Source organism: Neopsephotus bourkii, unplaced genomic scaffold, assembly GCF_033783945.1.
Source record: "Neopsephotus bourkii isolate Nb327-2 ecotype Australia unplaced genomic scaffold, CSIRO-AGI_Nbou_v1 NB_1234, whole genome shotgun sequence".
NCBI lineage: Eukaryota > Metazoa > Chordata > Aves > Psittaciformes > Psittacidae > Neopsephotus > Neopsephotus bourkii.
The window spans coordinates 367044-378771 of NW_026901719.1; the positions used below are offsets into that span (position 1 = coordinate 367044).

General features: G+C 42.4%; 1 protein-coding gene and 1 long non-coding RNA gene across 2 annotated transcripts in view; both read left to right on the forward strand.

The window, feature by feature from the left end:
- The window catches only part of MSL3 (MSL complex subunit 3), a 49044-nt gene extending 47093 nt beyond the window's left edge, over positions 1-1951 (forward strand). The window contains exon 13 of the mRNA XM_061364435.1: positions 1364-1951. Within this exon, the coding sequence (XP_061220419.1) occupies positions 1364-1373 (10 nt within the window). The 3' untranslated portion in view covers positions 1374-1951. The remainder of the gene's footprint in view (positions 1-1363) is intronic.
- Positions 1952-5155: 3204 nt separating this feature from the next.
- LOC133218222 (uncharacterized) lies at positions 5156-11423 on the forward strand. Its single transcript, XR_009727078.1, has 2 exons — positions 5156-9158; positions 10870-11423. It is a non-coding gene; the product is annotated as an uncharacterized LOC133218222 (long non-coding RNA).
- Positions 11424-11728: the final 305 nt, after the last annotated feature.

Here is an 11728-nt window from a genome sequence, read left to right on the forward strand (position 1 = left end):
GAAAATTACCGTTTGACTATTATTGACATTTCCTTGGCCCTTCATCACCGGGGCGTGATTGCCCACAATCATTCCTTGCCTTTCTATTGCATCTCATTCCAGTCAAGGATCTCAACATGTTTTGCAAGTGACACCAGATTCAGTGAGAAGCTGAGTGTCTTGGTATTTGATTGATTAGCTGTCGTCTTAATAACATCTACCCTTTTTGTAAAATCTGGGCTTACACATTAAGGCTCAAGTTTGATTTGGCAGCAGATTTCACATTCATTCTCTTTGTGCAGCTGACAGTAACTGTTGCTGGTGTTAAGTTCGGAAAACAGAGTTGCGGTGTTTTGAATCCTTATATTTAATCTGTAGTGCTCAGGTTTGCACATGTGGGTCCCACCTTCACCAGCTTTGACAGAGCTGAGACAAAAAAAGTCCACCCTATGTCTGCAGGTTTATGACACAGGATGCAGAGTAGTAATAAGGCCTTTAGCACAGTGATGGTTTAAATAGGGTTTGTCAGCTATTATTGTTTCTAAATGACTTCCATTTTTAAGCAACTGTAGGTAGGGCTTATTGATTGTGCTGTTTCTACGATGCAATGTGATCTTACAGTCCAATTGAACAGGGCTCCCCAGCAGTGTTTCTCTGAATTTTTATGCAAACAATATGAGAACAAGCTGCGTTATTGGGTTTTTCTCACTGTCAAAACATTTAGCACTCTTATCCAAGCTGGTTCTGCAGTCTTGCTGGCTTGCTTACAGAAACAAAATTTTGTGTGTGCAGAGGGAATGGAAAGTGCAAACAGTCTGTGCCAGAGGTCACTCACTGCTTTCTGCCCAAGGTGATGGGCTATGGAAGGGGAGAACTAGAATGTCTGGGTGGGTCTACTTTTTAAATTCAATCCTTAGTGTAATTTATCCAGAGTGAAATACGAGTTTTATGCCTTAAAAATTCCTTGCTGTGCTATGGGAATGAAAGGTGCATACAGAAAGAGAGAAACTGTCTGGGAAATTGTGGGTTAAACCATTGTATCCTCCATTTATTGATAGTTAGCACTGTCAGAGGCAATGTGTTTTGAGGTTCCTTCAACACTTCAGTACTAATTTGTCTGCCATTCACACATGTAGATGTTACAAAAGGAGAGAAAGCTGCTTAATGATGTTCCTCATAAAGGATTTTTTTTTTAAATCTGTTTTTATGAGGAAAGGTTAAAAATCAATGTCAATAAAAGAAAAAGTACAACAATCATACTAATCTTTGAAAAAAACCTTATTAGTCTCTCTTTTATTTTAGACTATAAGGAAGCAGAGCTTTTGATAGATTAATTAGAAGCTGAAATGTGTTTATTACCTTCTTTATATCTTCTCGTGATCAGACAGACTTGATATGCTCATCTCATCTTTGAGCGCATTTCATCACGAACCGATGAAGGGCTTTGAAAGAACCTGTGATGCCTGATAAAACCAGCTTTCTAAAACTTTGTTTTGGACTCCAGCTCCAGATATTTATCTTTGGCTTAGAGGAGGGGAAGGTTTAGAGGAGAAAGGAGAGCTGCTTTCCACGTGCCAAATTCTACCCACCTTTCTGCAGCCTGACTCACCCATCCACTAAGACGAGAAAAAGATTACTCCAAATGAACAAAGGTAGCCAGATCTGTCCTCTGTAGGGACAGTTTTATGAAAACAATAATTTTGTTGTTTAGGAATTAATCTCCTGTTCTCTCATTCGAAGCCAGCTTTGTATATGTGACAGAATTATTGTCTCAGGAGCAAAATACAGTCTTGTGTGAAAAGTGAGTGCCTGGTAAACACTGAAACAACTGCCTAGTCCTGAGGAAAATGTCACATTTATGACTGGAGGACAAACAGGTACATAAAATTCAGTGTGTTAGTGGGCATCATAGTGTAATCTCACTGACTGCTGTCTTGTTACCATCCAGGAAGCTCAAATAACTCTATTTTTCAGAGATATAATAGAAGCCCGTCTACTGAGATAATGACTTGACAAGAGCCCACTGGTTTACAAAATATGCAGGATCAGGTTTTCAAGCAATCCTTCAAATCTAAGTTGAGAGAGGTGGGTTGAGCCCAGCCTGGAAGAGCTCTGCTCTGTTTGCAGCATACAGTGGGTCAGGGGATGACAGCAAGCTGGGCACTGAGCTGCTGGGAGAGCATGCATGCTCTCTTGATGCAGGTCTCTCATTTCTCATTCCCATTTATTCCCCTTCCACCAACTTTACAGGGGAGTCAGAAGCATCTCACGCTGTCCATGTGGGTTTTCTCTCTCTTTGGGCTTGGAAAAGATGGGATATCTCTTAGCAAATCCTTCTCCCCATCAGCACAGCCACTTTACAGATGCAGGTAATGCCCACTTGGCAGATACCTGTGCTTCAAGAGGAAGGAAAAAGCAAGTTCCTGGTGCTGCTCTTTCCCCCAGCCTGTAACCTGAGAGAGGGGCAGCCCACACACAACTAATGAGAGCCAGAGTGGCACAGAAATACAGGGTGGTGCTGGCTGTCCCCGGAGCTGCTGATACCATTTGGACTGTCAGCTTCTGTTCACCAACACACATGGGTGCTGGCAGCTCCAAAGCCGAGTTCACACGTGACACTCACAAGTTAAGCCTGATGTGCTGCTGTTCTTTTAATGACAATTGTTGGGTTTTAACGATAAAAGTCAACTGTGTTTTCTCTTTCTTTCTCTGAGCTAATGAGCCTCCAAAGATGGGAAGAATTAAAAAGCAGTAATGAGACTTGATATAATTTTACCCATCTAGCTCAATGAAAGAAATAAAGGCTCAGCTTCACTACAGCTGCATGTAAAATTTATGGGGAGCTGAAATGCAGCTCTGCTAATAATAAAAGCAACAATACTCCTTGATTCCTGGCTTTTCTGTATTAGGCTTCTCCTACCAGAGATAATGAGGAACCCAGAAAGTATTTCCAGTGAGAGAACTGGTTTGCTTTTATGGAGATATCCTTTCATGTTGGAAGTAAAGTGCTATAACTGATTGAACAATGAGGTATGTTTCCGATTAGAAGGTAAAATCCAATTCTGTCTCTAGGATACTGACTTGTTCTTTGCTTTTGTGTGACTTTGGACGATTTGTGTCTCTCACTGTCTTATTTCTCTTTCTACCTCCCATCTATCTAGATTGCAGTCTTTTGTGGTTATTGACTACCTCTTAACTTTCGTACAGTGCCCAGTTTAGGGAAATCTCAATCCCAAAGTGGTGATTCAAACACTAAAAGAAAGAAAATTCAGTAAGCAGTGACCAATTTTCTGCTCTCTGATACTGTTTGTGTTAAAAGGGTTAGAACTGTGAGCCCGTAGGAGCTGCAAGGGAGTCCTCTGAATCAGAATTAGGATGTGTCATTGCATTGGTGACACCTATTTTGGGGTAAAATCACATGCCTATAGTCAGTAGGGACCTAATGGAAGGGTGACATCCAGAGAAGCCTGTAAGTATTGAAGGCACTGTGTGTCTGAGAATCCCTACCTACAGACACAACACCCTGCTGCTTTCACACACACCTAACCCCCATCCCTTTCATAGTGGCCTGCATTCAACTTGCAAATTGTAGGTTGTGCCTTTGCTGACTCCTGAGGGAACACCGCAGACTTATGCTGAGCACTAGCATGTGCCATCTCAAAAATCCTTTTCTATCTAATGTAAAAACAAAAAGCTATTGCATGTTACCTCTCTTAAAAGTCAGACACAATACAATTTCTCAAAGTTCCATATGTCAATTAAAATGTATTTTTGAAGGCTACCTGTGAGTGAAAAGCTTATTGGGTTCATGGTGACCTAGAAGATCCTGGTCATCCTCTGGAAAGCCTTACAGTACATGCACATAATTGCTTTAGGAATATTCCTCATTTGATGTGTGCTCTAGAAAGGAGCAGAGCAAAACCGATTTGACTAATTACAAAGACACTGCCTTTTCTTCTTTATCTGTGAGAAAAGATAAGGTTTCTATGTTTTTGTTCTACCTTGTTACACAGTATGAAAATTAACAAAATTATTCTGATATACCCGATACACAACACCTTTTGTTTCCCCTTTTCATTCACAAACTTTGTTTTTCTCCCCAGAATAATTAAGACATAGATAAGAAAGAAGATAATGGACGTTGTAACTCACACAATTTCTGCTTTGCTCTTCTGAAGACTGCATGCGCAGGCACAAATGCTAGTCTCAAAATTAAAAGAAGCCTCCTTGCACTACAGATATATTTCTTTCTTATTTCTGTCTCCTTTCCTTAATATTTGAATCATAGAATCAGAGTTGTTTGGATTGGAAAGTACCTTAAAGACCTTGAACGTTTCCTAGTATTAAATGTCTTTAATCTTTATTGCTTTGTATGGCTTCTCCTTGTATGACTCCCCTTGTCCCTCTGCCCTGCATGTCTCATTTAAGGGTGTCTTTAATATTGGAAAGCAAATGACCACTGATATGGCCAGTGCACTTAGACCTGTATTGCCTGTGATTCATGGGTGATATCAGGCCAACATCCCATTGGATTTCTTCTATTGCTATTGGTCTTTCACTTGTGCCCTACCTTTGATGAAAATTAAACCTCTTTTTGGCTTTTCTGTGCTTTTATTGAATATAATAAGAAGGAAAAGAAATTTATGGCACATATACCTAAGCACCCACTAGTAAGTCTATTCATAGGTGTAAGTTTGAAGGTGAGGTCTGTACATGGAGCCCAAGCCTGGCCAACTACCTCTGCATGGTGAGCAATTTTAAATGCTATCTATCTGCTCCCTCTTGTCTGGGAAAGGGTAGGATTGGGCTACATAAAGGGTGGGAATATAATTTTCCCCAGTAATTCCCCTACCTGGACTGCTTAGATGTGTTTGCAGTCAGCGGAGGCTTTCAGTAGGAGTGTGGTGTAGCAACAGAGAATCTGCTATTAGATATTCTTCAGGGCTTTTTACTTTCACAAGCTCTAGGAAGGGGAGAGCATGCTCAGGGACTCAGGGCAGGTGGAGCTTTCTAAAATGCCTTTGTTGGATGTTTTTATTTTTCAATGGGAAAAGGAAGAATTAACAGGGATTTTCTGATGTGTTTTGTAACAACAAACGGCAAACTGTCCTGTTTGTCTTTTTTCCTTTTCCTTCCTTTAGCTATCTCTTCTTTCTTTAGCTATCAACTGGATTTAAGATAGTGGGATTCGTGTACAATGCTTTGCTGAGTGGCTGTGTAGCATGTGAATCACCAGCACGCATAGCCTGCTGGTGTGACTCTGTTGTACATCACGTTCCTGCTTGCAAAATCTGGCTGCAGAAGAAATTTCCAAAGAAAGAGTGCTGATCAGAAAAGGTGCAGGTCTATAAAATTCAGTGGGATACAGACCTATCCATTGTCACAAAAGCTTGCACATCTCTAACTATGTTTATATGAGCAATCCCATGAGTTTCCATGGAATCAGTCTTGGAAGTAAAATTAAGAATATGAGTGCATCTCCCTGAGCTGTTTAACTTTCCTTAATTGTCATGTCCAAATTATGAACATTACTGCAACAGAGTCATATGTGTAAGCAAGGGGATATTTTCAGGTGTCTAAGATGAAACAGGGTAAATTGTCTTCCTTTCACTTCTGAATATCTTCTTCTAAACTGTCTGAAAGATCACTGGATTTCTGGGTAGTAATAGTGAGGGGAAGAAAGGCAGCTCTGATGCTATTAGAGTTAGTAGGGGATTGTGGCCATGCCTGAAGCGGGCAAAACCGTCCCAGGAGGTGACCTGTACAGATAAGGCATTTCCTTTAAATGTCAGCATAAACTGGCTTTCTAGAATGAAGGCTTCATTGTATTTCTGGATTGACATTTACTCTTAGAAAGTAAGTCTCAAAGGAGAAAGAACATTTTGGTGTTTTCTTCCCCACTGTTGCAGTCTTATGTGTAGTAGGTTGCTCAAAGCCACAGAGCCCTTAGGAGTGAGTGGTGACTGTCCCAGCAACACTCTAGGAGGGCCCAGTGTCTTCTTGCCTTTACTAAGTTTGTAATACATGTAGGCAAGAGCAGATAAATTGTCCAGCCCCTGGGGCTCGCCATTCATCTGCTACAGACTCTAAATACTGATGCTGCGTGTATATTATGCAACAAAGTCCTCCTCAATCTCCACTCTCTGCTGATTTGCATACATGAAAAACAAAGCAGCAGTAACAAGTCTGGTAGAGTATCTTAGCTGGGAAGGGGGGCCCAGCACACTCAGGACTCTGAGAAGCCATCTGGTCTCCCAGTGACCACCTACAAATTCATCTGTGCCCTAGTGAGACAAAAGACATTTGCACTGGTACCAGCCATGCTGGGATTTTCAGACTAGAAATGAAGCATGAAGTAAAATGCACCCAGAGCCTTCATTAGGTGAAACAAAGAGAGGAGTTGGTGTTTTCAGTAATAATTGCAAAGGACCTCGCAGTCTGTATGATCTGCTCCAGGGGGAGTTTTCTCTCATCCCTGGCAGGATTACCAATGCACCCTCTGCTGCAGCAGTGAGTGGAGTGAACAGATCTCAGAGGGCGGGTGTGGAACTCCATGGCATGTTAGGTGTCTCAAAAATAGGCTCAAATGTTTTATTCTCTTTCTGCTTGTCTTTGATACTATTTATGTTAAGGCAAATCTGGATGTATAATGTTGCCGTAAATAATTGAAGAGCCACAGTCCCTGAAAGTGTTTTCTGTAATGCACTCACAGCCATTTGGAATTTCAGTATGAGAACTGTTGGAACAACTGCAGTGTCCTTATTTTAGATGTGGGAGGAAGAGAGAACACCAAGCACAGTCCAGCTAGGGAGGCAAATTGAAATGTTATCAGATTAAAATGATTCTGTCCAAGATCTTCTTCAGTGCCAGAAGGACCTTAGGTACCTTCCCAAGCTAACTTAGGAAAGGGGAACCTAAAAAGAGGGAAGAGGTAACTTTACATCATGAATTCACGACTGTGTTTTGAGGTTCAGAATAAGAGCTATTTTCAAGGTAATTTGTAGCAGTCCAGCAGCTGCTGTGTCATACAGTACTCCATCACTCCTGAGCCTTTGAAACACCTCTGGTGCAGGACAGCAGTGCCCCAGTCCAGACCCTGCTCACGCTCTTCATTGCTGTTTACACTGTGGTTGCACCTAGGAGCCTTAGCCACATGTCATAGACTTACAGTACCAAATGGAGGTCAAACTAGAATAGAAAGTCCCATTTCTAGGCTTACAGTTTTTATATATGCCAAGAGACAGCAAAGAGGAGGTGGAGAGACAGAATTAAGCAATGCCCAGCTGGGCTAGCACTGTCATTTGTGCCATGGTCTGAGTGCAGAAGGAAGCCCCTTACTCCTGGGTGTGTATCCTCAAAGGCACTGCAGTGAGCTGGTGAAAGATCTGGTTACCTTGCAGAAGCAGCAAGCAGGGCACTGGTGAACTCTCCTCAGGCTCTCGTTCTCTAGATACCCCAAAACTGTGGCCAGGAGATGGATGCTTTTCCTTCTCTTGGCTTCTCTGCCTCCTTCCTATCTGCACTGCCCCCCTCACTCTGCCTTTTCTACCTGGGATGTCATGTAGCCCTACCTTACTAGGTGTAGAGTACATGAGTAGGCTAGTTGTCCTGGTCCAGGCCTAAGCTCTTCTTGCAATGTTGCAGATTTCTCTAGCAGCACCTTTGCCTGAGTGATGAGGCTGTGCTCAAGGATCTTGCCCATTTTCCCCTTTTGGACCAGGGCACAACTCAGAGCTGTGAGTCCCTCATGCTATGGAGTGATCTTTAGCTCCAGGAGGTACTGAGCTTACTGCAGATTTTTGAAAGAGCTTCTTCTGACAAAGAATTCTTATTTTTGTGCAAAATGTTGCCTGCATTTTTTACTAAATTCGATCTTGTTTTCACAAAGAAAATCTCTAACCTCTTTAAATTCAGTTTGTGCTAGAGGAGAAGTGTGAAATACATTAAGCAGATGAAAGAAGCCAAACTAGCGTAGGGATAGACTGTTCAAGGGACTTAAATTCTAACTATAAATTATTTAAAACTCTGAATCTGAATTTACAATATCCATTTAAATCATCCTGTGTATTCTATAATTGGAGGTAAGACACAGAGAGACATTCAGCCTGCTGCCCTGTGCTCAGCAGCTCTGTTTCTTTCCTTCTCTTGCTGGTTAAGTACCTGACTGCTTTCTCTTTCCCTCTGATCATTCTACATTTAAAGTTCCCTTTAGGTGGACTTTAAACACTTGGAATGCGAGTTCACATTATTCTCCTGCAAGCAAAAGCCCTCTCCTTTTTTTTTTTATGAGATTTGTGTGGTTAGCCCAGTGCAGACAGAGATACACAAGGAAAGGTATGTATGTGCTTTATTCACTCCCCTACTAGTATTCAAGCTTGATTCAATACCGACTTGAAGACTGCTGCTGCTTTCTTCATTTTTCACTCGAGAGGGGGATGTGGGTACACACAACCACGCTCATGGTATCATCTTCCTTATCCCTGTAGTAAATTGCCCTGGTTCAGAAAAAGAGGCTCTTTTTCCTTATCAAATATGAGTGTTAGGCTTGGGATCCAAGGCTCTGCTTACTGCCTTGGAGAGGTTTTCAGTCTGCTACTGAAAGTGCTAAATCCTACACTTCTGCTAAGTGGTTGCAGGAAAAACCATCCCCCAACCATGTGGGTTTTAAAACTGTTTTAATATATTTTTAAGTGCTTTAACACTCTCCCTTATACGTGATGGGCAATCTCTAAGCCTGGATGTCAGACAAAATATCAATAAAGCCGTTGCTTCTGCTGAAAAGAAAACCTCATGTGGCTTCTTGTGCAGCCATTGCATTTGTAAATCACTTGGGCACATGATCTCTTAGTGGTATCTTGTTTCCAACTCACAAAATGATGCAAGGTGATTGGGCTCCACACGCTCACTGCCACTCTCCCCCCTTCCCTTCTCTCTGTGATTTTCCTTCCCCCTAGTTTCTCTGGCAGAGGAAGCCCAGCTTGCACCAGCCTTTTCCAGCTGAGGGGCAGCAGCCGCAGAGTGGCTTCATGCGCTCCTTGCTCCTAGAAGGGGCAGGGTCGGTGATTTATTCCTGTCTCCATCATGGAGAGGGACTTTGGCAGAGGGAAAAAGCAAACCATTTGCATTCCCTGGGACATCAGCGGAGTCATGGATGATGAAGATGAGGAGCAGTTTTGCCCGTGAGTATTAACACTTAATTTAGTAGCTGGTTTCCATGTTGGCAGTGGATTCACAGTGCAGGCGGGCCACAGCACTGGGGACAGACTGAGGTCCATGTGTCCCTCAGTGTGCCAGGGTGTGGACACAGGAGGCGACCTCCAGCCCCCTCAGAGGGTGACCTTGGCAGAGGACAGCCGTGATGCAGGCACACTTTGTGCATGTGCAGTGTTGCAGGGAGCTATGAAGTTTTTGGGAGCAATTGAAAGAGGAAGACAAATCAAACTAGATTCAATCCTGAAAGAGCAGATGGAGAAGGCAACCCGAGGCTAACTTGTATATTAGTACACATTTATTTTTTTAAAGGGCTGTAGGAAAGTCTGTTTCTTTCTTCTCTTAGAAGGTCAAAAGTCCCCTCCAGTATATAGGAGAGTTGAGAAGACTTGCTTTTACCCAGATGCCATGTCTTTTGATGTTGAAGACCAGAATATGCAGCTGCAAAAACTGTAGCACTGAAAATGGGTTTGGAGGGGAGAGACAAGGGTTGGCATGAAGAAAAAGACGTTGACAGCATTTTAAGCAAAGTCAAATTTTGCTTCAGTTTTAATCTTTGGTGAGATGAGCAGTCCTGGCTGAATTTCAGTGCTAATGGGGGGTGTCTCTTTTGATCATCGTATGCACACCAGACTCCAGCAAAACCTTTAGAACTGCCGAACAATACATATTCAGACGTCCTTTGCAATCAATAATATGGGTATGTAAACAATCAGGGGTTTTAAGTGGATGGGATGTTTTTCTCATACAGCATCTGTCAGGTGAAAACCTGTATAGCACAACATTTACTGACCTCTGATTTCCTTCTATCTGACCAGGCTTCCCTCATACCTGATGGGAGCTGGGGTATGGGACAAAGCTGGGCTGCCTCCACCTGCTCCTTATTCCCTGTATCTTTTTAGATTAAAAAGGATTTTATGGGGAGGAAGTTCTAGGTGTGGGGAGGGAAGAGAGAGGGGAAGGACTTCTCTGCATGCTTTTGGAGGGCTGTGTTGCTGGTTGATGTGCTAATTAATGTACCTTTGGCTATAATCTTGGTCATTCAGCTATGACTGTGTCAACTCCAGAATGTTTCTGTTTCTTTCTCTCTGGGATTCAAGGGACTGGAGACAACTGAATCTTTTTCTCTTACCCACAGTGTTCCTCTGAGTCAAGATCATGTACTCAGGCTTGGCAGATGCACTTGGACGTGTGCCCCAGCCTATTTGCTTGTAAGGCTTGGGTGACATGGAGTGTATCTTTGTCCCCCAGGAGTAACAGGGACCAATCTAAGAGCTGTAACTACACCAGCAGTTTCTTAGAGGCTTACTGTGAGTAGTACTCCAGACATTGCAAGGGCACCGACCACAACCCCCTTCTCTGTCATGCAGCCCTGCAGGGCAGAGAGATGTACCAGGACACATCCCAACTTAGAACCAGGATAAATTACGACATTGATCAGCCCCTCTGGTGAGGTTTCTGAGAACAGGAGGCTTGTGAGCTGCCCCACAGCACTCATGAGTACCAGGGCCTGGGCTTTCCTGCGGGCACATGGTAGAGCTGCCACGGCAGCTACTGTTCCCCTACACTGAGGGTAAAGGTTTGCTGGTGGCCATTTCACACAAAGAAGAAGAAGAAGCTGCATTTGAGATAAAGAATTTAATTTTGCTGGCATACAGACTGTGCTTTCATTTACCTTAGGAAGCAATGGAAAAAGGAACAAGATAGCACAAACAACATCAGCTTCTCACAAGAATAATTACACTTCTCCTGAGCAAAATGAAGAGCAAAATAAAAACCTGGAAACAACGAGTAAAGGAAGTGAGGATACAAATCTTTATAACAGTGAACAGTATACAGTTCTTATCATAATAGTCTTTCTTCTGTACTCAGTTTAGTCTCCACTAAAATAAATTTTGAAGTATGCATTTATACTTGCATGTAAAAGCTTCCACCCTCCCTCCATAACACCACATTCAAGGTCCACAAAGTCAAGGCTACTAATGGTTGAAAACAGTATACCCTCATGAGATATACAATAAGATATGGGTACAAATGCAATTTTCTTTTGCAATCATGTGCATATCCTGCCAGAGGAGGTCAACCCCACTATGTTTTGAAATCCAGTGGAGAACAGGCATGTGAGATGAAGGTACTGAGGGTACAGTAAGCCTTTCCAACTCTTTTCATAACTCTTTTCATGAACATTTATATCACACTCTGAAATGACATCAAATAGAGTTGCTTTTGACTCCTGTTCTGTGGTGTCTCCACCTTTCAGGGTAAAGCATCTTAAGACATTGAAGTGACTTTAATGTTTCATTTCATTCAGCTTGTGGGGTTTTTTTCATTGTTGTTGGTTTTGTTTTTTTTTTTAGCTGAAACTTAGTATTTTCAAATGAATTGATCTAACACTCATCGAGGTCACTGCTGGCAGGATGAACTCTGGCAGTGACACAGCTTGTTTTTCCTCCTGTTCTAGGACATTCATTTCATACGTGAACAGAAACACAGGAGCTGATTGACTTTCACATTAGGAGGTATATGTGATTTGTTAGCT